This window comes from Pangasianodon hypophthalmus, chromosome 4, assembly GCF_027358585.1.
Source record: "Pangasianodon hypophthalmus isolate fPanHyp1 chromosome 4, fPanHyp1.pri, whole genome shotgun sequence".
NCBI lineage: Eukaryota > Metazoa > Chordata > Actinopteri > Siluriformes > Pangasiidae > Pangasianodon > Pangasianodon hypophthalmus.
This window is the reverse complement of record NC_069713.1, coordinates 16892930-16920774: the sequence shown is the minus strand read 5'-3', so window position 1 is coordinate 16920774 and position 27845 is coordinate 16892930. Positions and strand designations below refer to the sequence as shown.

Sequence of the window (27845 nt, the reverse complement as noted above, 5' to 3'; positions counted from 1 at the left end):
GTGTTTGCTTCTTTAAATGGTCTATTACTGCTAATTGACATAAATGAAAATCTGAGTGAGCTGAGAGAGAATGAGAAATACAGTGCAGTAACTTTGTCCAGAATTTTCTTTCATAATGTTTCATGCTTATGTCGACTTACATTCCATGCGTACTAGCCTTTGAACTCCCTCTCTATTTCTCTCTCTCCCTCCTCCTCTCCTTTTCCTGCCCTCCACCCTGCAGGCTTTTGGCATGTGACACCCAGCTCCAGCTGAATACTCTGGGTGTCTGGGGCAGCAAGCGCCTGAAATGCTGAAATGCTCTCACGGCTCTCTCTCAGACTAAGCATGAAAAATCCTAGATAACGTAGATGAAATGCTACTCAAGCTCTTCCTGGATCAGTTCGAATTTATTTTGGTCATCATGTAACTTTTACTGCATTTTCTGCCAATTAATTCTTAAAAATATTTTTTCTTGCTTGAAGAAAATTACTGTATTTTGTAGCTTTTTATCCATTGTGAACTAATGCACATACGCATGTAGGAAATAACTTTTTTTATTCTTTGGAACAAGCCTTTTGCTTACTGGATGTTCTTCAGAAACATTTTCGCTTTTGCTCAGCAGGTAGTAGATGATGGTATAATAATATATTGTTGCTAAAATCTCTATGAAGGTCATTAGTTGACTTTTGGGATAAAGTTCATTACTAGACTTCGCTACTGAGATCTCGCTACTCATTCTGTTTTGTTTTACATCTTTAGCTTTTAAAGACTTTTGCGGTACAGTTTTCTTTTTCGGAAGTTCATGATGGCTTGTCTTTGTAAATATGGAGAGTGACTCTGTATTGAAACCAGGTAAAAAGGAGTGAGTGGCTGCACTGGCCCATCACATCCCAAGACAGAAGAAATGATAAAAGGCAAAAAGAAGCTCAGAGCCCAGAATGGAGTGGCAAATACACTCACAAGTAACAGCACAAACAAACAAACCAACAACCTGGCACTTCTAACCAGACCTGATGCTCCTAATCGGTAAGATATATATATTCTTGGTTCAATCTTTTCCAATAACGTGAATTTGTAATGGATATTAATTTGTTGGGCAAATTGATTCCTAACTAGAAATATAAAGGCTGGAGTGTTAAACCAAATCAAATAACATTTCAGTGAATGACTGAATAATGTTATCTGAACATGTGTGTGTCCAGTTGTGTATTATAATTTCACTAACAATGTTGGCTGCTTGTCTTTCAAGTGTACTGTCATGTTTCGCCATTAGAAACATTTGTGTTTGTTGTCAATGTTTTCCTTATGATGAAGTTTATTATCCAAGCTTAATCCTCTGAATAGTTATTTATAGTTTTAGAGCTGTGACCTCATCACATCTCCTACCATAGTTGTGCAGAGTAATAATTTGGGAATGCTAAAATTGTACATTGATAAATCAGTTTGAAACCAGTCTTGGAGGTCATTCTGATTGTTTCACTGTTAGTACTAGTATAGAGTAAGACTATTAATATATAAATTAATTATTGTAAGATGTATGTTTTATACAAGTATTTTATTAAAAATGTAAGTACTTTCAATATGTTACATCAGAGAGCCAAGAGGACACTGTGCTGCTGCATGCTCAGACTGCATAAAATATTGAGACTATAGAGACAGCAGACAGATTTCCAACTGCTGTGTCTCAGTATTTTAGTCAGCCTCTCTGACCCAGCTGCATTTATAATTAAGAGACAGAGTTAGCACCACACTTAATGCTTGTTTGAGTGGATATGTTGCTGTGTTTAATAGGGAGGAAAGAGAAGGATCATTTCAACTAAAATCTCATTTTGGGGAACACAGTTAGCATAGACTTTATGAGACTGTTACAGTCATAGTGCTGCAAACTTTGACTGTACAAAGCTAAACCACACATTTTATATCTCTTAAACCTTTAACTGTCTGGACTGTGACAGCAGCATTTAGAAGAACGGCAGACTAGACAGATATATATATATAGAATAATTTATTCATTATAAATTCTGACTAGATCCTCTCTTTGTGCCACATGACAGGAAAGATTCTTGTTTAATACCTCAGATAATGATAATCATTCTGATACAGCCAGCCTTAGTGGCTTTACTCTGTCACCAGTACCAATTCATCTCGGTTGTACTGAGACAGAAAGACACTGTAACCTTTACAAAATGCTAACTTATAAATAAGCAGTAACATAAAGTATTTAACTGTTAAATATAAGCTTTAATTTTCTGAGCTTCATTAAAACTGAAATATGTTCTTTCCGTGTGAATCTTTTGTTAAGGGGAAGAGGAGTATTGTACTGGTAGCAGAATGGTCCAACCTCTGCTAGTCTATGATGTGGGATAAAAAGGCTTTGTTCTTCTCTCTTTCTTCTTTCTGCCACACACTAACAAAGTTCTCTTCTGCTTTCTCAGTCAGTGATCATCATTCCTTGAGCCATTCATGTCACACGATGTCCTACCATGCACTGCTGTTAGCCTGTAAAATTGTAGATATATCAAAGGACACAATTCAGGTGTCACATTATGTCCCTAGCTGACTATGACATTCTGTCCACCAAGCCTGGCCAAGCCTGATGCCTACAAATGACAGAAGCCATTATAAATAATATATACTCTGACCTGTGATGTTAATGGGGCAGTGGTTCTCTTAAATATGGTTGTCTGTAGTGGTAAAGTTATTTAATCCATTATGCTAATTCAATTTTTGGCATTTGACATTTGCTCAGAATAACTGTGTGGGACACTGGCCTACTGGCTCAAAAATGTTCACTTTGGCATTCTCTTCCACACTGTCACACTAATACTTTAGGTTTTTTTCTTTCCTGAAATTTACTTCCAACTTTTATTTACAGTATACTGTACATGAAAAAAATTATTTAGAAAAATGTTTGAATGATCAAAAAGCAGGTTTTATAGAATATCATTCTATCTGACAATTCCATGATTGTGAGCTATTCAGTTTTAAGGTCAAGGCAAATTTCAACATTTCAACTTTTCAGCCTTATACATATTTATCACATAAACCTTTTTTTTGCCAGACAAGTCAGTTATAATCCCAAGGTTTCAAATTATTGATGGCAAAGTTGACTGTTTGTTGAATGGCCCAGGACTTTATCATACTTTTTTTTTTTTTTTAATGTCCATCTCTTGACACACTCTTTTATGCTATGGTGCTGACTTAAAATATACCCATGAGGTAAAAGGCTAGTCATGTCAAACAGCTAAGCACAAACTCAATAAAAGCGTAACATACACCCCGCGTCAGGCCGTGAGTTAGAGGGCAGATGAAATTTAAGCATGCTGAAATGCCATGAACATATGACCTCCACAATATTAAATGTATGAGCTATAATACTGGTTGTCTGATGTGTACTTTAGAGTTTTGCGGCTGCTGATGAATAGTAAATAACAGTTGATTTTATATAATCACGAGTATTAGTGTGTGTGTGTGTGTGTGTGTGTGTGTGTTTACGTAATGCAATGTCCAAGCAATCTGCTTATTTTGCCAAGATGCCTGCCAAGTGTTGCGACTGATATCCTGATTTATGAGATTGTGATACCAACTAATCTATCTTTAAGCCATCCAAATTAGGCCCTGGCTTCATTATAGCTTCCACTGCAGGGTTCCTAACATTAAAGACTGTCAAAAAAGCATCACGATATGTCACAGTACTGCTAAAGTGAACAAATATGAGGCAGGTTTTCCACTCAAGTTCCATGAGAATGGCTCAGCATTTATTTGCAGGCAGAAATATATGTGTTAATTGCAGTCTGGCTGTGTCACTTTATATGTAAATTTAATTTTGATAATTCCTATAATAAGCGGCTCCAAAATTAGCTCCAATAATAGAAGGTGTTGTATATCTCATTATATCTCACAGCACTGAAGCATTTATTTTGCATATTATTAATAGTTATATTGATAGCTATTATCAATATATTATAGTTTATATTTAAACTATTAGAAATTTAAAAGTTATAATTTTATAGTACAATCTACTTTTATGTTATATACTACATTTTGTAAGCTATTTCATTTTCTACATCATGATGAGCATGTATGTGTCAAACAAATGGCTTGTGTGACCTTCACTTTTTACGAGTCTCACCATGACCTCAGATGGTTGGATATCTATATATGGGATCTATCATACCATTTACGAGTTCACCCTGCTCGCATGTGTTTTTGAGAGGCTGTTTGTGTGTGTGTGTGTGTGTGTGTGTGTGTGTGTGTGTGTGTATGTACGTATGTGTGTATGTATGTTTTCTACCACTGAGAAAGATGACCAAGAGCTAAAACTGTACGATCTACCTTCTTGCTGTCTGATGCTTCACAACGCATTTGCAAATTAGCATGCTAAGGCAGTTAACCTTGCTGCATAAACATAAATGATGTTACTAAATTAAATTGGGAGAAAAATGTGTAAATACTTACTCACTTAAAATCGAATGTCAATGACCCTCCTGTGTCTTGCCTTCTGCTTTTCTATATGATGGTATGGAAAGGCATATTATAATTATATATCACTTTTATATCACATGTATTATAAAGAGTATAACTTGTCAGACTGTTGCGATTGTTAAATTACATTGAGCATAGTCTCGGTTTTGTATTTTTTCTTTAAACAATAGGCTGATGTGAACACAAAGATGATGTACATTACTGTACAAAAGTGAGAGACCACCTTTTTGTTTTAAATCAGATGGCCATTTAGTACTTATTGTTAATTATTTGGTGGCAAACAATAAAAATGTACAGTACATTAATTCCAATTTCAGTCAATTGGCCATGCAGTACTTATTTATGCAGATCAATGTTAAAGTTAAATATTATAAATAAAATATCGATATACTATAATATAATATTGAAATACCGATTTTATACTAGTTGTACTGTTGAAGAGCTTTGTGCAATTTATGATAAATAGCAATAATGAACAATAATTATGGGGAAATTTGTTTAAAAGTGTGAGATCTGTAAATATTTTATTTGTAATATTGAACTTTAATATTGACTTGCATAAATAAGTACTGTGTGGTTGTTGGAATCAAAATGGAAAAATGTGATTAATGTACTGTAAAGTTTCTCTTCATTATCATTTGCCACCTAAAAGTAACAATAAATACTGAATAAAATACATGAATAAAAACCATGTATTATCTAACCTATGCCAATAATCATCAGTGTTTGCCGTGCCATTGCTCAATTTTGCTCTAATTGCCGTAACCATTTTTGTCACATAGAACAGACAAACTGTTGTTGGAGTAACAAAAGATTTTCTTGCATTAATTAATTCAAATGATGAGATATTTAGGTCACAACAAAGCTCTTTTCAAATCCAAAAGAATTAACACATTATTTGTGCTGATAATATTTTTTTTTTAAATAGATGCAGGTAAATTACAGATACAGGGAAATAAAAATTCCCTGTCATCACATGTTCAATTTGTTTTTAATTTATTTATACTAAAACAGGCAATTTAGATGTATGTAAATATTCACTTATCCGTAATTAAGTGAAGAATGTTTTAATCATTATTCACTCTTATATGCATGGAAGCTAATAGTTAACCAAATTTCATAATTAGTGAGGCATAAAAAGTAACAAGTCACGCTAGTCATGTTCTGTGTTGTGAAGCATGTGAAGCATATGAAGCCAGACTGAGCACAGTTACCAGCTCAGAGAGTCAACAGTAGCTAGTTAATGCTACCTATCCAGCTAAAAACACACAGTAAAGCACACGTCATTCTAAACCACATGTCATTCTGATGTGTGTCTCTCATGTGTTTTCTTTGTATATTTGGTTATTCAATTTGATTTGTGTTCTACATCCTGTCTTTAAGCTAATGTTGACAGGCTAGTTTGCTGTTGTTGAAGGCTTTACTCTAGCCTTTCAACACTCTGTCCTGGCATAGTCACCCTGGTCCTAGTCCTGCCGGGTAGCAATGTTCACTCTGGTGACTGTGTTATATAGCTCAGCAGCTCCAGAGCACAGCTTTTGTGGGATCAGCCTTGAATGGGACACTTCTTGAATGTTTGTTGATGTGTCTCTGGCAACCAACAGATTAATTTATGTGAGGGAAAGGATGTGTTCTTCTGCAAATTGCTTTCAATAACATACTTCTACCAAAGATGCCTCTAGCATTCAAAACCTGAATGATAATATTTGTGAAAGTCTACAACAAGATAAATCAAACATTGTATGTAATACATGAGTTTTTAATTCCTGTTCATGTTGTTAATTATCATACTTGTGATATATCTGAGCAGTATGTCAGTACAGAGCAGTAAAGATTATACTGGATTTTGCACTGGCCTATCTTTTTTTTTTTTTTTTACATGTATAACAACACTGTTATATGACATTAACACTAGGGTGCAAACTGCTGTGGTTTGAGCTGAGTATCCAATGATTGTTATGTCAGCAGGGCTTTACATGTGGCAAAGGATTGAGGCAGGCTCAAACCAGAGGTGCTGAGTTATATGCTTTCCCATTCCTAGGGTACATTTGTTTTTATTGTGTCTGATTATCTGTCTGCCTAACAGGCCACAAGAGACCCAAAACATTTGTTCTTAAGCTGGTCCTGTCAGACAGACAGGCTGACAGACAGAGACAGATGGCAAATGGTGTCATGCTACTTCCACAACATGCAGCCTAGCAGATATGACAAATGTTCAGTGAGTGAGATGTGGGCAAGTGATAAAATGATAGAATGGTTGATGACTATAATATATGCAAAATACTTTTCATCTACCTATATCTGTCTCTGTCACTGGTGCTTACCTGCTGCTACTGATAGCTGTTCTTGGCCTCTTCAGTGATTACAGTCTGTCACTATGCAGGCCTTGGATGTGCACCATGGTTAGTCACTCAAGGAATATGTACAAACAGGAAGGAGATAACATGATGGAGTAATAGTAATATTATACTACAAGTGCTGACTAATTTAGTGTGGATGGATAAATATTTGGTTAGGATCCTGTTGTAATTGCACTCACAGTCCGACAAAACCATATTTTAAAAATTCACGGGGCTTTGGGTATTGGCATTGTTTCATACTGATTTATAGTTAGTGATTAATCTAGTAGTCAGCATACACTGCACACTCTGTGTATTCAAAATTAATTTTTTAAAAGAAAATTAGAACAATAAATCATACAATGAATCTATCATTTATTATTGTGTACATAGTGATGAAAGGCCAAGTCATGACCTACTCATGTGGATCGGTTAGAGACACTTTCTGATTCATAATTTTGTTAGCATACTTTGGTTTATTTATTGCTGTCTGTGCATGACGCTTGATATTGTCAGGGACATTACTTAGTTTCCCCAGAGAAGTGGATGTAGTCTCAGATGAAACATGACTGTCTGACACATGTTGGCGAGGGCAATTGGGCTCACTGCCCATTTGGCATTTGAAAATTAATCATATTTGGAGAGCTCTTCTTGCTATTCATTCAATAATTCAATATGAAATAATGTTTCCATTTTGTTTCTAATGTTGAGATCTATCCATGTATCCCAGTTTGCTAGGTAGAAATTAAATATCCAAAATTTTACTGCTCTCTAGAAGAAAGAAAAGTTGCTACTATGTATAGTATATTTGAGGATAGCTAAAAAAACAACAGTAGAATTCTGATGTCAGGAAGGTTGGAAAAGGGGGAAAAAATGTTCTTCTTCTTTCGGCTGCTCCTGTTAGGAGTCGCCACAGCGCATCATTGGTCTGCATATTTGATTTGGCACAGTTTTTACGCTGGATACCCTGTCTGATGCAACCCTCGCCAATTTTATCCGGGCTTGGGACTGGCACAAAACAAAAAGCATATTTTTTCTAATATAATAAATGCTTTACAGTGACTGCTCATCTGAATATACAACACTGAGAGGCTGGAAAGCACAGTCGCTTCAGACAGAATAGTTCTTGCCTGGTTTACTTCTTACTTGACTGACTGTTGTCCATTTGTTAGCGATAATAAACATTCTTCAGAGCACTGCTAATGACATTTAAAGCTCTAAATTGTTTAGCTTCAGCATGTCTTGCTGATCTCCTGAAACAGCAGAGCTCACACTGATTGCTTTGTTCAGCTGAAGCATCTTCACTCTTAATCCCCAGGATCACTGGGGGAAAATGTTTATATACAGTTGGGGTCATAAGTTTACATATGCCTTGCAGAATCTGCAAAATTTTAAGAATTAAAAAAAAATAAAAAGGATCATAAAAATTGCATTTTTTTATTTAGTACTGCCCTGAATAACCTATTTCACATAACAGATGTTTACGTATAGTCCACAACACACAATAATAACTGAATTTACACAAATGATCCAATTCAAAAGTTTACATATGCTTGTTATGGTGTGCTGTTTCATTTATAGCATTTAGCAGATGCCCTTATCCAGAGCGACTTACAATTATCTCATTTATACAACTGAGTAGTTGAGGGTTAAGGGCCTTGCTCAAGGGCCCAGTAGAGGCAGCTTGGTGGTGCTGGGATTTGAACTTGCAACCTTCCAATCAGAAGTCCAACATCTTAACCACGGAGCTACCACTGGATCATCAATGACTGTTTTTATGTTTTGTGATAGCTGTTCATGAGAACAATACATTAAGAGCCAGGGGGGTATAAACTTTTAAACAGGATGATTGGTGTAAATCGTTATTATTTTGTTTAAAGATCTTATTTCTTTCATTTAGTTCTGCTACATAAGTTAGAAGCTACACAAGTTATTTAAATGTTTCCCAGAAGACAAAATAATAACAATTTACACCAATCATCCTGTTCCAAAGTTTACATCCCCCTGGCTCTTAATGTACTGTATTGCCTTCCTGAGAATCAGAGAATGTTTGCACCTTTATAATAGTGTGTACGAGTCCCTCAGTTGTCCTCAGTGTGAAAAGATGGATCCCAACATCATATAGCCACTGTTGGGGTAGTAGATGCTGGAAAACCAAATAATATGCAGGACCTGGAGGATTTTTCTGAAAAACAGTGGGCAGTTTAACTGCTCAGGACAAATAAGGGCCTCATGAACAGCTATCACAAAACATAAAAACGGTTGTTGATCATCCAGGCAACAACTCACAGTATTAAGAATCAAGCCTGTGTAAATTTTTTGAACTGGTTCATCTGTGTAAATTCAGTTTTATTGTGTCTTGTGGAATATATGTACTAAATAAAAAACAAAATGCAATTTTTATGACCGCTCTTATTTTTTTTAAATTATTAACGTTTTGGTGTATGTAAACTCATGACCCCAACTGTAAACCTTAAACACAGAAATAGTGTTCCAGAGAATATATATAAATAAAAAATAAAAGCTATATAAATAAAATTATAAAATTTCAATGTATAATAATTTCATCTATTAATTTTATTGATTGAATGATTGGTTGTTTGTTTGTTTAATTGATCCATTGATATTTTTACCTGAATTATAGTCTAGAACAGAAGACAGAAGCTCTTTCATATTTGGATATATTACATTTGCCATGTTTAGGATGGATAATGACGTAAGTGGGAAAATTCTTCCCAAGACTTAGAATTAGGTAATGGGTACACTTAGCAGTATATAAATTAGTAACCCTGCTGATATTCCCTCCATGTTCTTAAATAAGAGTTGTGAAAGAATGTCAGGAAATGAAATCTAAAAGGTCAGCTTTAAGATATTTCGGGTGAAAACGAGAAAATCTGATTATTATGCACAAGCCAAAAAGCAGTCCCAAGCACTGTCAGTGATACTGTGACAGACTTCACTTGTTTAGAGAAGAAAACCTTGCCATCTAGTGGACATCATGAGCAAGGCCAACACCTGACCATATCTACCAGTAAGTCTATATATGAGTGGACAGCATGGTGCCATTCACTACCGTCTGCGCAGTAGAGACCTCGGAGCCAGAGCATGCGCAGTAGGTGCAGCTGGATGGGCAGTGCGTCCAACTCTCACCTGCCCATATTAGTGATGGACACTCGCACGTGTGCGCGCACGCTGATATTGTGCCTCGTGCCGCATTACACCCCGCCGGCGTCCATTAATTTCATATAACAGCACAGTCTGGAGTGTGATATTCTGCTTATAGCACAGCGATTTGCCAACGATTACAATGTTTAATTTATTAATGAATGACGCGTCGCGCTTTTTAACAGTTTATAGTTAGATTTAATGTTGTGGAACATCCGAGAGACAAGTTAGTTCCTGTTCTCATCTACTTTATAGTCATTCTTCACTGTCCTCTCTCTCTCTCTCTCTCTCTCTCTCTCTCTCTCTCTCTCTCTCACACACACACACACACAGCCTGACATTTTACCATGAAAATGCAGAAAAATGTAACCGAGACTGATGGCACTTACAACCGAGACTCCTTCCATAAATGTTAAAGTTCTGCTTAAAAAAAAAAAAAAAAAAAAACTCACCACATCAACGATTATAAAAATCACGTTGTTAAACAACAGCCCATTTCTAAATCCGTTTATTATTAGTCTTAGTTTATTTGGAGCGTCTTCCCTACAAGGCCCTGTGTATGAGCTGTTACTATAGAAATAATAATGTTTTAGAAGGAGCGCATTAATATTAACCTATTGTTCCTGTTACAGCCGGAACTACTTGTGCTGTTATAGGATAATAATGCACACCTTCTGACCAATCAGATGTCAGCATTAACGTAATATTAACGCGCTCGTTCTAATACACTATCGTTTCTATAGCAACATCTCATTCACAGGGACTTGTATAGTAGACGCTTGAAATCATTTAAATCTAATAATAAACTAATTAAATATATGAGATATGAGTGAACAAAGAAAAGCATATAATCGTTGATGTGGTGAAGGTTTCTATTAGGAGACATTTATTTAACATTTATTAAAGGAGTCTTGAGCATAACCGCTTTGTAAAAAACAGCAAGTTTTTCGACACAGAGGTTAGTTCCTGTTACTGATTACATTACAGAAACTAGTCATTCCCTCAGCAACCTTTCTTCTCTCTCTCTCTCCAGTTTCACAGACTTTCTGTAACATTAAACAGCTAAAAAGCACAATGTGTCGTTCATTAATCAATTAAAAATTGTAATCGTTGACAAATCGCTGCAGTATAAGAGGAATAAAAACTTAAAAACTGCTCAAAATACTAAATTTTACTAATTTCTTTATTTGCTCAATTATATATTATTATAGCAGTTAGCTATAATATCATATATTTATATATATCTTTCATTTCGAAACGGAAAGAATGAACGCACCGTTCCCGCGGAACCCCACCCCCAACACCCCCCTCCCCCGCCTCATCCCCCTCCCCCTCCCCCTCCCCCGCCTCATCCCCCTCCCCATGTATCTGTGATCGTTTGCTCTGGTCTGCAGCGCTGCACCGGTCTCTGCTCGGTGTAACCGGAGGGAGGAGACTCAGACTGCGCTGAGAAAGGAGCGAGTGGTTGAGTAATTCCTGCGTACAAGAAATGGGGAAGTTCTTCGACTTAAATTTGAGGAAAAATTCACCCTAACAGGTCTTAAACACGAGGTATGTCTCATAAAAGCACAGCTTATGATGGCCGAGCCACCTGTGTGTAGATGTTATTTACCAACGGCGGGAGCATAAAATGTCCGCTGTGTTGCACACGGCCTGTAGGGTAGGCCAGACAGAGAGGCCTGTCAATGGTTCAACCTTTCCCATTTTGCATGAACCATGGCTGCGTGTTTTGTGCAGCCTTGTTTCTGTCTATCTTGTGAGAAAACACGAACATGAACACGAATAACTTTTGTCTGGGATTCCTGTAGTATTGGATCTATCAGCTTTGCTAGTTTTAAGACGCAAGCTAGCGCTAACATTAGCCCTGTGATCACGCAGCGTTTCTCTTAGTACTTGAATTCAGTGATGCAAAATGTGTCCTCTGCATTAACATTCAGATTAATGTCCAGATGTTGTAGTTGTTGAGTGTGTAGAGAGTATATGACGTGATGCGGGTTGTTGTGCGGTACTGCGCAGCTCGCGGGCCGAGAGGGAGCTCGCGCCACGCGAGTGAGCTGAGGACACAGCGAGGCAAACAGCTTGGCTGAGTTAAGCTTTTCTGCCTCATATACAATACTGTGCCTCTCGGTAAACTGGCAGCTTATATGTCATACCCACCAAGAAAACCCATGGAATGAAATATTGTCCAGGCCGGAAGGGCAAAGTGCTTTAACTTGTCACACAGCTCAAAATGCGTACTGGTGGCCTCATATCTACCTCAAATTGAGGTTCATTGTGTATGAAGTTATTAATGATTTTCCCTTTGCTTCATCTTGCATAGGTGATTGTTTGAATAAAATAATCAGTCTTTAGTACAAAGTTTATGTTTACAATAATGTGTCTGTAGCATTAATGGCAATTTTGTAAATGTAAAGTAGCATTTAATAATGAACCAAAATCTAATGTCTTTGTATAACTGAAATATCTTACAACTTATAAACTATGACTTTTTGTCTTTTTGCGTGCTCAAGTTACAGTTCTATTTGACCATACAGCCTAGTGCACGCTACATGATTTTAGCCTCGAATTTCCCAGTTGCTTGACAACTACTGAAAAAATAAAAACAAACATGATGATTCCTGCTGGCGCACGGTATAAAAATAACTTCTTGATTGCACGGTACCTCCAGTTCTCTTAATATTTCGGACAATCCTCACTGCTTGCAACCAATATTTTCTCCAGATTTTCTCTTATTTCCCTTTTTTCTTACTTCTATACAAAATAGTGACAAAGTCAAGAAGTCACTTTTTGGGGATCTGGTATGCTTCAGTGGGGATCTCTCCAGGTGAAACATCAGGTCACAGAGGAGGTGCATAGTGTGCACACCCCTCTGTCCACCAAACAACTGATTGCAAGTGATTAAAGCTGCTTAATGTGAAAGGGTCAGCGATTTGAGGATTTGAAAGTGGTGTAGTGTGCACGTAGCTTAAGATAGACACTGCAGTTTTCAACTGTAAGGCCCTGGGGTTTGGAAATTATTCAGACCCCTCCAGTTTTTGCACACTATATTATAGATTTCATTTAAAATGGATTTTACTCTTTTGGCCATCAGTTTATGCATAATAATAATAATAATAGAAAGTTTTTAGAAATGTTTGCAAATTCATTAAAAATCAAAAACTAGAAAAGTTTTCAGACCCCTACACCTTTGAATCTTCTTGGGTAAGTCTCTACATGCTTTGCACACCTGGATTTGGGCAGTTTCTTCCATTCTTCCTAGCAGATCCTCTTAAGTTGAGACAGATTGGATGGACTGTCTGTGAACTGCCATCTTAGGGTCTCGCCATCAAGTTTGAGCTTTGTGGACATTCAGAGACTTGTTCCTAAGCCGCTCCAACATTATCTTGGCTGTATGCTTTGGGGTGCATTCTGTATTTTGCTGCATTCATTTTTCCCTACAATTCAAGTCTCCACCCCTGCCACTTAGAAGCACCCCCAGAGCAGCACCTGATTTTTTGCCAGAGTAGCACTTGGGTTTCAGCTCCAAACTTTTTCTCATCAGACCAGAGAATCTTTTTCTTCATGCACTCTGAATCTTTAAGTGCCCGCCATATGCGTTTTACTCAGGAGAGGACTTCTGATGCTCTGTTAGAGTGGCATTTGGTCACCTCCCTGACCAAGGCCCTTCCATGCTGGTTACTGAGTTTGGCCAGATGGCCAGCTCTAGGAGGAGTCCTGGCGGTTCCAGACTTCTTCTATTTCACAGTAATTGAGCCCACTGTGAAAGCTTTATAAATGGTTTTATACCCTTGCCCATATCTTTGTCTGGACACAGTTTGTTCGTGGATATCTGCAAAGAGTTCCTTTGACTTCATGGCTTGGTTTTTGCTCTGACATGCACTGTAACCTTGGGACCTTTTACACACAGGCATGTGCCTTTCTAAATGTCCAGTCAGATGAATTTGCCACAAGTGGACTGCTGTCAAGTTCTTGGGACACCTCAAGATAAAAGCAAACGGGATACACCTGAACTCAATTTGGAGTGCCTCAGCCAAGGGCTTAATGCTAAGCTAAATGCGAAATTTAAGTTTTTGATTTTTAATGTCATTATGGATTATTATGTAGATTAATGGCCAATTAAATTTAATCTATTTTAAAGTGAATCTGTAATACAATAAAGCATACAAAGGGTGAAGAGGTCTGAATACTGAATCCGGTGAATATAACGTACTTATTTTACTCTGGTTCTTGTAAACCATGCTAGAGTTGAGTACATTGAGGTAAGTCAGAATAACTTGGTGCAGGTGGTATACAAGGGCCTTAGTCCTCACATATAATAGTATAAAAGGGTCACGGAGAACAGACCTGTTGATTGTTCATTATCATGAATACTGAAACTGTACTGTACATACTGAAAAATGTAAAAAAAAAAAAAAAAAAGCAGTAAAAGATTCACTTAAATTAGACTTTGGTGATATAGAAGCTATGCCTAGCCCTTATCCTAAAAATTGATCATTCCAACCTTAAAGTATGCTGCAACATTTTGATTGGTTAGATCATATGTGTTAGATATGGATTGGAGTTGAACACTGGCTGCCATATAGTGATCAAAGATAAATAACATTTTTAAGGAGATTTAAGTTTTCAGTCAAATGGGCCTTCTGCGTGTATTTTTCTCTGAGGTACTTTCTGTGTCAGTCATTTTATTTTGTATACTGTTCTGCTTTTTCCCTTACTCTGTTTTTTTGAGTGGCTTAAATGGAACAATGGGTGTTTCTGATTGAATGGCTTTCTGAGTTTATTCGTAATAACATTACCCGATTTTATGTACACTATATGGCCAAAAATACGTGCACACCTGCTTGAGCTTGTTGGACAGCCCATTCCAAAACCATTGGCATTAATATGGAATTGGCCCCTCCTTTGTGGCTGTAACAGCCTCCACTTTTCTGGGAAGGCTTCCTACAAGATTTCGGAGTGTGTCTGTGGCAATTTGTACCCAATCAGTCAAAACAGCATTTGTGAAGTCAGGCACAGATGTAAGATGAGAAGTCCTGGCTTGCAATCAGCATTCCAATTCATCCCAAAGGTGTTCAGTGGGGTTGAGGTAAGGGCTCTGTGCAGGTCACTGGAGTAGCTCCACACCAGACTCATCAAAACATGTTTTTAATGACCTCACAACTGTTCCCACAAAGTTGGATGCATACAATTGTCTAAATGTCTTTGTATGATGTAGCATTGACATTACCTTTCACTGGACCTAAGCGGCCAAGGCCCAACCCTATAAAAGGAGCACAAGCAGCTGCTCAACCATGTATACCCATTTAATGAAGCTCTCAACACACAGTTCTTGTGCTGATGTTGCTTTCAGAGGCATATTGGAACTCTGTAGTGAGTGATACAACAGAGGATAAGTGATTATGTGCTTCAGCACATAAAAAACTGGTGGCCCCGCTCTGTGAGTTTGTATGGTCTGCTCCCTCACGGCCTAGCTGTTGTTGCCCCTGGTTGCTTGCATTTCACAGTAATAGCACTTAAAGTTGACCAGGGCATCTCTAGCAGGGCAGGAATTGTCTATGGCCATGTGCTTGATTTTATGCACCTGTTAGCAGTGCGTTTGGATGGAACACCTGAACTCAATTAGGAGGGGTGTCCACATACCTTTGGCCATATAATTTATGTCCTTAATAATGTTTCACACAAGCGTCTTGATTCAGTACACCTGCATATTGAACAATACATTCAACAGGCTGCTGAAAGTTAAATTATCAGGTGTGCATGAGGTGTAATAAACTTTTAAATCGAGTCCACACTCCCATCTCTGAAAACGTAACTTCCTCTTTATTTCGAATTAGGAGAGGCTAAAGGGGTTTTAAAAAAATGCATTTCTCCCAAGCATGCCATTTTCATGCGCTAATACAATAGCATACCAGCTAGTATTAGCTTGAGGAAAAACAGCATTTAGCAGCACTAATAATGCAAACATCCAGCTAATACAGTGCATGCCCACACATGCACGGAAACTCTCAAAGGACTCCCTGAAGCCAATCGTACAGTTTGGTAGATTTAAGGCATCATACATAATTTGCATAGAATTGAGAATCTCAACTCGGATGTTAATTGTTGGTTTGTCTTCATTTCCCACACATTCATAGAAAATTAATGGTCATCTGTCATTTTGTTGCTTGCTAGTATGAAGGCAGGACAAGCACTCTTTTGTAGAGTTTTGTAGAGTATCATTTTTGAAACCCTGTGAGAGAGTGCCAAAATGTCTTCAAAACTATATAACACTTAACATGCTTACTACTACTAGACATTGTGATCTGCATGGCTGAAAATCTTATTTGATTTATTTCATTGGTCTGAGGCGTATTTGACCGCTACTTTTAAGATTTAAATATTTTCCAGTTAATTCCCTTAGCCTGAGGTCAAATTTATTCAGAAAATCATCCAAAATATTCCCCCTGTCCATTCTGTAATAATGTTTGCTGTATTTCCCCTTCAGTGAAGACCAGTAAAAGAGAGTCTACATAGATTCTGGATACAATGGAAAGACAAAATTTAAATGTGTGATACAGACGGGGTTGGGCGGGTAGGGTTAGGGATTACAACCTTCTTTCCGTTACTCTTTCTAGAGTTGAAAACGGCAAGCCAGTAACCCTGTCTGTGTTTTTTCCCTCAACTTTTTCAGCTTTGCATTGTTCTTGGAAAGTTGTGTGCCCCCTGTTACGAATTCCCTGAGCAACTTTGGGAGTCTGCCTTTCTTTGGCCTTGTCTCCCTCCAGTTGGCCCATATAAAGGCTCAGTTGGCACTGCACCAGCTGAACGTGATTACTGCCAGAAACTTCACTCCTCCTTTTACTGGTTTACCTGCCCTGACCTTGCTCGACTTGATCAAGGTTACCATGTCCCATCCCATATATAATCCCCGTGGGGGACCATTTTCCAGTAGCCAGAGGTCCATTGCAGCGGGGCAGTATGGTATTGGGTCACAGTCTGGCTTGGACCTGGCAGGAGCTCGCCTTGCCCCTGACTCCATGTCTAGTACTCGTGGGGGTGTGACGGCAAACCAGCAGATGCCGTTTCCATTGAGTCAGCGTCAGCCGCAGATTTCCCACAACCTTGATGCATCTATAGATATGAACATTCGTGGAGCTCTTGAGGAAGTGCGTCTGGTCACCCAAATGCTGCAACAGCCAAAAACAGTAGATCCCCGCCTGAAGAAAGATGTTAGAGATAAAGTGCTTTCTCCAGGAGGTGGTGGTTATGCATCAGCCAGCGTTTCAGGAAGGTCTGATGATGGGGACTGGACTGGATACCAGGCTCCCAGCAAACTTTTTTCTTCCCCAAGTATAGGTCATTCCTCCAGTTCTTCACAGCGGTTTCAGTCTTCGGGTTTTGGCAGCAGTGCAGGACAGAGTGGTTTGGACAGCCCATCTCCTTCAGAACATCACCCTACACGTTACACTCCAGAGAGTGCCAGCAGCATATTAGCAAACTTTGGACTCTCAAGTGAGGACCTTGAGCTCCTTAGCCACTACCCTGATGATCAACTGACTCCAGACAACCTGCCTTTTATTTTGCGAGACATCCGCATGCGCAAGGCCAAGAGGAACATCGCAGACCGTGATATAAGATCATCTGATCTTCTGGTCTCTGATGCACGACAAGGCCAAGTTATTGATTATGGACATTCTAGTAAATATGATTTTCCTGAGGAGAAACCAGACAACTTTGCACATGACCACCTTACTAAAGAATCTGTCAAGTATGGGAGGGAAGTCACAGGTTCCTCCTTCAGTAATGCTGACAAAAGTAAGCGTCCACAGCAAAACCTGGCTGCTCCAGTTCTTGCACAGGCTTCAATTATGGTTCCAAAGCTTCAGCAACCTCCAGTGATGGCTCCAAGACCCACTTTACAAAGCCTGGACATCCAAGGTGCCAAGACAATCCCAAGAAGGCTGCCTGCTTCCAATGCTGTACCATCGCCCATCAGTCGGCCACCACAGATTCCATCCGCTGCTGCTGGTCCTCTAGCTTCTATGGTCCCGATGATCTCTGGAAGTTCATTTGCATTTACTCCACCTCTGATCACTACTTCAGCTGCAAAGAGGTTACCAACTCCCACCATGATGAATGATTACTCAGCTGCTAGCCCAAGAATCTTTCCCCATACATGCTCTCTATGTAACGTAGAATGTGTCCAGACTAAGGTGAGTATTTTCCCTTTCTGTACTGTTTCATTTTTGAAGGATTTCTATTAAATTTATTGTATAAATTGTGGTTTGTGTGAAGTGACTCATTGTTTTTCAGTGTGTTGCATCAGAGTGAGCCCAAAGTGTAGTAATAAAATAATAATAATGTACCTGTAAGTTAACTGGCTTGTTAACTGGAAACTTGTCAAAAGAATTGCTCTGATGTTGCCAATACCAAAGTTTGAAAGAATGACAGTTAATGATAGTTAGAAGAGGCCAAAAATTGCCATGATCGTCATCCTGTTTTTAAAGTGTAATGAAGAAACTGAAGATATTCTTCATGGGTTACTACGCTTCAGTTCTTTTTGGAAAGAGGACTGCTGCATAATTCCCGAAGATGTTACCGGGTCATTGAAAGCATGGACTGTGCTGGAACAGTCTGATCTGAGTCCTGGGTTGTAAACTGAACGTGACTGACGATGAAGAACATGCAAGTTGATGATCTGTGAGAAGACATCTCCAAGAACCTTTTTGATGACTTCTTTTACTAATATTTTTCATAAGCTCTATCTGCCTATGGGAATTTGGGACTTCCAGAAAATGTTTTAGAAGCATTCTGTGGACTTTTCTTAGATATTTGTATTTTATTTCATTTCTAAAAATGATATTTTAGATGAGTTTCTGTGTATAAACTTTTATTGTGGAGCCAATTATTTCTTAACCATATTTGATGCATTATAGTTCCTGTTTATCATGTTATTTTATTGGACATTTAAGATTGGTCAAATATTTACTAATTACTTTTAAGAATTAAAAGAATTAACATTCTTTTTACTGGCCTAATGTTTCCAAAACTTTAAGTAGCAGCAGACTATGGTTATACACTGTATGTTGAAGTATACTTTTTTTTTTTTTTAATGACAGGATTGGATTGAACATCAGAACACACCCCTTCACATTGAGAGTTGTAGACGTCTCAGAAAACAGTAAGTTTGAAAAAAAGAATTTCAAAGTTTCTTTATTGACTGTTTTAAAGATTCCTTGGCATTTAGGTGGAGTTTGCAAATGTGCAATCTTTTTATAGATATCCTGACTGGAATGCAGAGACAGTTCCTCTTACAAGGTAAATGGTGCTGTTCTGTATCTTCATGTTATACTAATGCATTGAGCCGCAGTCATACAAAGTCTTTTTATAATACAGAGCCAAAGTCTAAAACATTAAACTTCACATTTCCTGTTCTAGAACCCCTAGCCCCAAGCGCCACCATGGTGCATCCAGTCGTCGTCAGCGGTCTCGTTCCCGCTCACGGTCACGAAGCCCTCGGAGGTACCGCCGCACACGTTCTAGAAGCCGGTCCCGGTCCCGGTCCCCCCACAGGAAAAGTCGTGGCTCACCCTCATACAGGCGGAGGTCTCGCAGCCCTCCACGCCAACGGTCTCGCAGCCCACCACGTCAACGGTCAAGGTCGCCGGGCTACAGCAGTAGTAGGCGCTCTCCTCCACGGAGTTCTCGGCGAGTGAGCCCCCGACGCGGCAGTCCTTCTCGCTTGCAGAGATCAAGTAGCAGTGAAAGACTGGCGAAAAAACTTCTGGAGTCTTCAGGTAAAATGATTTTTGCAATTCTTTTTTTTTTTTATTATTTATTTTCTTCCATATTTTATTGGTTTATGACTGCAAAGTCTTAATCACGTTTTCCGCATGTCTGTCTTTTGTAACAGAATTAGCTTCAGTATCGGACAGTAGTGCTTTGAAGGCAATGGTGGAATCATTGGCCCCCGCACTTTTAGCTGAGCTAGCCAAGAAAAGGAGCAGTTCCTTGTCTTCTTCAGTGAAGAGTAGCAGCAGTAGAAAGCGATCATCATCTCCTTCCTCTAAAAGAAGTGAATCCTCCAAGTCAAGCAACTCATCTGTCATGAAGACGAGTTCCTCCAAGGTAGCCGATGACACATTTAGTTATTTGATCTGAATTTGAATAGTGCTGATGAAGAGCTCACAAGTTGTACAACAGAAAAACGTCCACCCTGTTTTCAGGAGACCACAGACCTGAAAACTTGATGAAGCCACAACCACTTGGAGCTACATTGAGGGGAAAAAATTATTTGATCCCCTGTTGATTTCGTACGTTTGCCCAAAGAAATGATCAGTGTATAATTTTAATGGTAGATTAAAACATTTCAAAGTTATAAATTGATTTGCATTTTAATGAGTGAAATAAGTATTTGACCCCTTCACAAAACATGACTTAGTACTTGGTGGCAAAATCCTTGTTGGCAATCACAGAGGTCAGACGTTTCTTGTAGTTGGCCACCAGGTTTGCACACATCTCAGGAGGGATTTTGTCCCACTCCTCTTTGCAGATCCTCTCCAAGTCATTAAGGTTTCGAGGCTGACGTTTGGCAACTCGAACCTTCAGCTCCCTCCACAGATATTCTATGGCATTAAGGTCTGGAGACTGGCTAGGCCACTCCAGGACCTTAGTGTGCTTGTTCTTGAGCCACTCCTTTGTTGCTTTGGCCGTGTGTTTTTGGGTCATTGTCATGCTGGAATACCCATCCACGACCTATTTTCAATGCCCTGGCTGAGAGAAGGAGGTTCTCACCCAAGATTTGACGGTACATGGCCCCGTCCATCATCCCTTTGATGCGGTGCAGTTGTCCTTTCCCCTTAGCAGAAAAACACCCCCAAAGCATAATGTTTCCACCTCCATGTTTGACGGTGGGGATGGTGTTCTTGGGGTCATAGGCAGCGTTCCTCCTCCTCCAAACACGGCGAGTTGAGTTGATGCCAAAGAGCTCGATTTTGGTCTCTTACTGACCACAACACTTTCACCTAGTTCTACTCTGAATCATTCAGATGTTTATTGGCAAACTTCAGACGGGCCTGTATATGTGCTTTCTTGAGCAGGGGGACCTTGCGGGTGCTGCAGGATTTCAGTCCTTCATGGCATAGTGTGTTACCAGTTGTTTTCTTGGTGACTATGGTCCCGGCTGCCTTGAGATCTTTGTCAAGATCCTCCCGTGTAGTTCTGGGCTGATTCGTCACCGTTCTCATGATCACTGAAACTCCACAAGGTGAGATCTTGCATGGAGCCCCATATCGAGGGAGATTGACAGTTATTTTGTGTTTCTTCCATTTGCAAATAATCGCACCAACTGTTGTCACCTTCTCACCAAGCTGCTTGGCGATGGTCTTGTAGCCCATTCCAGCCTTGTCTAGGTCTACAATCTTGTCCCTGACATCCTTGGACAGCTCTTTGGACTTGGCCATGGTGGAGAGTTTGGAATCTGATTGATTGCTTCTGTGGACAGGTGTCTTTTATACAGGTAACAAGCTAAGATTAGGAGCACTCCCTTTAAGAGAGTGCTCCTAAACTCAGCTCGTTACCTGTATAAAAGACACCTGGGAGCCAGAAATCTTGCTGATTGATAGGGAATCAAATACTTATTTCACTCATTAAAATGCAAATCAATTTATAACTTTTTTGAAATGTGTTTTTCTGGATTTTTTTGTTGTTATTCTGTCTCTCACTGTTCAAAGAAACCTACCATTAAAATTATACACTGATCATTTCTTTGTCAGTGGGCAAACGTACAAAATCAGCAGGGGATCAACATTTTTTCCCCTCACTGTAGAAGGGGAGAGCATTGCCAATTTTGCCTGCTGGAAGTCCAAGAGAGCAAATTGGCTGTTCTGTCCCCTGTCAATCAGAACAACTATTCAATTTCTGAGGCCATCTCTGAATTCATGTATGCATAAGAGTGTGAAAAAAAGATTAAGATGATAGACAAACAATACATTAAGTGTATTTTTTTTATATATATACAGTACTGTGCAAAAGTCTTAGGCATCCTATTTTTTTTAGTACAAACTTTTGTTATAGATTATTATTTTATGATTTCTACATTATTGATTCAGTTCAGAAACATTTTAGAATTCCAAACATTAGTTTTCCAGCACAAAATTAAATGTTACAGAAAAATGTAAATGAAAGCATCATACTACATATGAGACCACTTTTCAGACAAAAAAACATAATGAAGGCTGCTGGGTCTTCCTGCAAAAATAAGAAGCAAGTGTGACCGTCAAAGTCTCCAGAAGAACTGTGGCTGGCTCTGCAAGATGCCAGTAAAACTTACCAGCTAATTTCCTTATAAAACTGCCCTAATTGTACCTAAGACTACAATTTTTTTTAAAGCGAAGGATCGTCACACCCAGTATTGACTTTGTTTCATTTATTACTGTTTACTGCTTTTTATAGTTTTTTTTTTTTAATATAGAAACATTTAGGCTCATTAATTTTGAAGGCATCTTTGCTCTACAACATGGGCCTAAGACTTTTGCATAGTACTGTATGTGTGTCTGTGCATCTATCTATCTATCTATACATACATATATACGTGTGTGTGTGTGTGTGTGTGTTAAAATGGCTTTTAACAGGGGTGTATAGGCGCACATACATGCATGTGTGTGTGTGTGTATGTATGTGCGCTTATACACCCCTGTTTAAAGCCGTTTTAACAGGGGTGTGTAGACTTCCGTTATATGGATATATCAGCCATAAGATTAAAGCCATTGACAGGTGAAGTGAATAACGTTGATTATCTTGTTACAGTGGCACCTGTGAAGGGGTGGGATATATTAGACAACATGTGAAAAGTCAGTTCTCAAAGTTGTGCTGGAAGCAGGAAAAAATGGGCAAGCGTAAGGATCTGAGAGTCTCAGATTGTGATTGCCAAATTGTGATGGCTAGACAACTGGGTCAGAGCATCTAAACAGCAGGTCTTGTGGGGTGTTCCCGGTATGCAGTGGTTGGTACCTACCAAAGGAAAGTGGTCCAAGGAAGGACAACCGGTGACAGGGTCATGGGAGCCCAAGGTTCATTTGATGTGCATGGGGAGACAAGGCTAACCCGCCTGGTCTGATCCCACAGAAGAGTTACTGTAGCACAAATTGCTGAAAAAGTTAATTCTATGATATGAAGGTAATACGAAGGCTATGGTAGAAAGATATCAGAACACACAGCGCATGTAGCTTGCTGCATATGGGGCTGCGTAGCCACAGACCGTTCACAGTTCCCGTGTTGACCCCTGTCCACCACCGAAAACATTTACACTGGGCAAGTGACCATCAGAACTAGGCTGTGGATCAACGGAAGAAGGTGGCCTGGTCTGATGAATCATGTTTTCTTTTACATCATGTAGACGGACAGGTGCATGTGCGTCCCTTACCTGTTGAACAGATGGCGCCAGGATGCACTATGAGAAGAATGCAAGCTTGCAGAGGCAGTGTGATGCTCTAGGCAATGTTCTGCTGGGAAATCTTGGGTCCTGGCGTTCATGTGGATGTTACGTTGACACATACCACCTACCTAAACATTGTTGCAGACCTGGTAGACCCCTTCATGGCAACGATATTCCGTAATGGCAGTGGCCTCCTTCATCAGGATAATGCGCCCTGCCACACTGCAAAAATTGTTCAGGAATGGTTTGAGGAACAAATCTCAATTCGATTGAGCATCTATGGTATGTGCTGGGTACAATCTGGCCCCACCTTGCAACTTACAGGACTTAAAGGATCAGCTGCTAACATCTTGGTGCCAGATAACACAGCACACCTTCAGAGGTCTTGTAGAGTCCATGCCTCGACGGGTCAGAGCTGTTTTAATGACACAAGGGGGACCTACCCAATATTGGGCAGGTGGTTTTAATGTTATGGCTGGTCTGTGTGTGTGTGTGTGTGTGTGTGTGTGTGTGTATAGATATAGATAGATAGAGATAGATAGATAATGTTTTTTTTCCCCATTCATTTTCTGTGATGTGTAGAGCGTGAAACCTAAGAAGCCAGCCGGTCCTGGGACAAGCTGTCTGTTAAGATTTAAGGGTATTCCTTTTGGGACTACACGCCAAGAGCTAGTTGCTGCTGTTGAGCCTTTTGGGACAATTCACACTGCCATTCTCCTTAAAGCCATCTCAGAGGTATTGTGAATTACGTGTTACAGTGTTTTTTATTTTATTGACATGTGTTCTTATGTCTTATTAGTTTTAAGCTCAGCTGTCTACTAAATGTTTTTTTAGTTATTCTCAGCATTAAAGCACAGCTTTAGCATAGATTGCTAGAGAAATTTTCAAGATCATAAAGAAGGCATCCATCACGCTTGTTTTTGTGAGACTCTTTGTAGACTGGATCCTAGTCTGTCCTAGTGGTCCTAGTTTGGAGATCTTTTCACCATAAGAAGTAGTTGATATTTCAGATCTTGATTCTTGTACTTCCTCTGCTATGCAACAACTGTAGGCTGTGTAATCCTTAGTGATCCTAAATTAAATACTATAGTACGTGCACTACGGTGTTGGTCATTAAATTGAATAATGCCGTTATGACAGATGTTCAGAAGTTTGTGCATTACTGTTGACGTATCTATTCTATTTAGTTATGTCTGATATAAGAACTTGCCAGTCTGTATTTCTGAATCTTTTCTCCATTTCAGGCATCGGTGTGTATGGAGAGGGAGGAAGATGCCAAAGCTTTGGCCAGCTGTAAGGACCTGAAACTGCGTGGAAAGCTTATTGAAATCTGTATGGAGAAGGTAATGTCTAAGCAGATGTTATTTGGCCCTATGCATATAAACAAAGATAAGCTGTCTTACCAAATTTGTTGGTGTGTAGGAGGCCAAGGATGAACTAAAGGGTTCTGAACATGAGAAGAAACCTATTGCTAAGAAGTAAGTTTTATTGTTTACAGTTGCTTGATTTAACAAATAGATTTACAGAGGAGACACTGTAGAATAAAATGCTATTATTAAAATAACTTCATTGCACACCACAGAAAGGAGTCCCAACATGGCACAAGCAAGATGTCACAAGCAATAAAAGCTAAAAACGTATTTAAGACATCACCAGCAGTTAAAACTAAAGATGTTCCTAAGATGTCACAAGCAGCTAAAGCTAAAGATGTTTCTAAGATGTCACAAGCAGCTAACGATGTGCCTAAGATGTCGCAAGTGTCTAAAGTTAAGGAGGTTCCTAAGTCACAGACAGCTAAAGGGAAACAGAATGTGAAGGGCAAACCTTCTACAAAAGGCCCAGGTGAGCTTCAGCAATTTATGGTAGTATCATAATGTTCTTTCCTGCTACTATGAGTGATGCAGATAAAAATTTTTTTTTTTTTTTTCGTTATCTAGGAGAAACTCCAGTTAAAAAGATTGTAAAGAAGGTATGGCATTTTACTGACTCTAATTTGTTTCTTGCTTTTGTTTACAATAATCAGTTTTCACTGGAGTATACTAATTGACTATTGAGTATGCCATTGTAATTTGTCATTGTGAATCCTGATAGCGTGGGTCAAATGTAAATAATAAGAAGTCAGTAATTACAAGGAACAAATAGCCAAAACTAATAACAAGAAAGAGTTTAAATTAAAACATTAACATTTTCTACACCCACAGGAGGTCCCATGGAGGAGGAATATAGTTGAGATAACTGGTCTTCCAGATGAAGAAATCACTGAGGAGGACCTCATGAATCTTGCTAGCCCCTATGGTTTCATTTCAACACCTGTCATTGCTGTCTCTCAGCACAAGGTACAGATACTATCCAGACCACCAGTGTATACACATGGGTAGTATTAATGATGAGCTGAAGAAGTTTTTCAGAGGAAAAATTTCCTGATGAATAACTGTCTATTCTTTAACCAGGCATACCTGGAAATGCCTAACAGAGAGGCGGCTGAGGCACTGGTTAAAGCATATGCAGAGACTCCAGCAAAACTACAGGAGAAAGAGATAAGCATCACAATGATGACCAAGCCTATTAACCTTAATTATACAGTAAGTGAATGCCCAATGCATTGCTTGATTTGTTGACTAAAATTAAGGCAATGTGTGGGCGAAACTATCTGCAATGGAGGACATAATGAGCATTTTTATGGAATTACAATTTGCTTTAGCTCATAAAAATCAATTTTCATCTCTCTTCCTTGTCCAGGAATCATTATTCAGAGTACTGATGGGATTGGATGTGTTGTCTGTAAGTAAACCAACAAGCCTCTTTTTCTGCAGTTTTTCTCATTACTGGATGTTTTAAATGATTTCAGACTGTTGTTTTCTGTTTACACATTGCAAGTTGATAAAGACTTTGGAAAATTAAAGTACTTTGTAGGTTTTCATTTTTGTTGTTGCTAATAATACATACCTTGATTTGTTATCATAAATGACAAGTTAACTCCAAGGCATGCCTGAGCGGAGATGCATATTTCATGAATTACTCAACAGTCTAAATGGTGAAACAAAGTGTTAACAATAATAATAGTTATGCTATTTGCTAAACAATACTAGAAGATCAAGTTGTGTGTTTTTTTTTTTGTTTTTTTTTTAATGTTTATTTTTGTTTGCTTTTGCATAGCCCGAGGAACTTGCAACGCTTCCTGAACGTCTCCTCACAGTCAGTAACGTACCTTATAAGACTGGAGCAGTCACCGAAATTCACAACCTCATCAAACGTTTTGGTCCCTATAAGCAGTCTCTGGCCCTCAATAGAAGGGTAAGTATATAATGCATTATAATAATAACTAAATATACACCGATTAGCCATTACAATAAAACCACTTACAGATGAAGTGAATGACATCATCTCGTTACAGTGGCACCTGTCAAAGGGTGGGATATATTAGGCACCAAGTGAACATTCACTTCTTGAAGTTGATGTATTGGAAGCAGGAAAAATGTGCAAGCGTAAGAATCTGAGCGACTTTGACAAGGGCCAAATTGTGATGGCTAGACGACTGGATCAGAGCATCTCCAAAATGGCTGTTCTTGTGGGGTGTTCCCGGTATGCAGTGGTTAGTACCTACCAAAAGTGATCCAAGGAAGGACAGCCAGTGAATTGGCGACAGGCTCATTGATGCGTGTGGGGGGCTAAGGCTAGCCCATCTGGTCAGATCCCACAGAAGAGCTACTATGGCAAAAGTTGCTGAAAAAGTTAATGCTGGCTTTGATAGAAAGGTGTCAGAACACACAGCGTATCACAGCTTGCTGCATATGGGGCTGCGTAGCCGCAGACCTGTCAGAGTGCCCATGCTGACCCCTGTCCACCCCTGCAAAGGGCGCGTGAGCATCAGAACTGGACCATGGGGTAAAGGAAGAAGGCGTATTGGCAGCACAAGGGAGACCTACACAATGTTAGGCAGGTAGTTTTAATGTTATGGCTGATCGGTGTATATTCCAATGACTGGGGTCATTGGAAGTTACCTGAAAATGTACAATCAGTAAGTGCAGAGTACAATATTCATAGGGCTGGGAAACTTTTTCACTTAATTCTGTTTATTTCTAGATAATTTTTGAAATGGATAGTGCTGCTGTTGCCAGGTCGGTCTATAGTCGGTTCCTAAAGTTTCCATGCATCATACAGAATAATTCCCTCACCTTCAGCCTTGCTAAAATGCCCAGGGCTGCTGACCAGGTATTGTTGGATTTCAATTGAGAAGTGTCTGTGACTTATTAGTTTTGCTAATGTTATGAAATTTTAATCAGTGGAGACATCATGTGAAATTCTATCTTGTTTGCATTACAGATTAAAAAGAAATCTGATGCTAAAGGGTAAGTGAATGCACAGCATGTTCACTACCTCTTTTTGGGTTTTCAAAAGTGATTCATTTTAATTTTCTAAAATAATTGTTAAATACATTGTTCACCATAAGTAAACAGGAT

The 27845-nt window shown here is 39.0% G+C and overlaps 1 protein-coding gene across 1 annotated transcript in view; it reads left to right on the top strand.

The window, feature by feature from the left end:
• Window positions 1-364: 364 nt before the first annotated feature.
• The window catches only part of znf638 (zinc finger protein 638), a 34333-nt gene continuing 6852 nt past the window's right edge, over window positions 365-27845 (top strand). The window contains exons 1-17 of the mRNA XM_026936695.3: window positions 365-1008; window positions 16642-18163; window positions 19070-19131; window positions 19230-19268; window positions 19389-19747; window positions 19864-20078; window positions 23968-24120; window positions 24630-24728; window positions 24808-24863; window positions 24968-25227; window positions 25323-25354; window positions 25587-25721; window positions 25836-25967; window positions 26125-26166; window positions 26542-26679; window positions 27469-27597; window positions 27709-27734. Of these exons, the coding sequence (XP_026792496.3) occupies window positions 887-1008; window positions 16642-18163; window positions 19070-19131; window positions 19230-19268; window positions 19389-19747; window positions 19864-20078; window positions 23968-24120; window positions 24630-24728; window positions 24808-24863; window positions 24968-25227; window positions 25323-25354; window positions 25587-25721; window positions 25836-25967; window positions 26125-26166; window positions 26542-26679; window positions 27469-27597; window positions 27709-27734 (3521 nt within the window). The 5' untranslated portion in view covers window positions 365-886. The remainder of the gene's footprint in view (window positions 1009-16641; window positions 18164-19069; window positions 19132-19229; window positions 19269-19388; window positions 19748-19863; window positions 20079-23967; window positions 24121-24629; window positions 24729-24807; window positions 24864-24967; window positions 25228-25322; window positions 25355-25586; window positions 25722-25835; window positions 25968-26124; window positions 26167-26541; window positions 26680-27468; window positions 27598-27708; window positions 27735-27845) is intronic.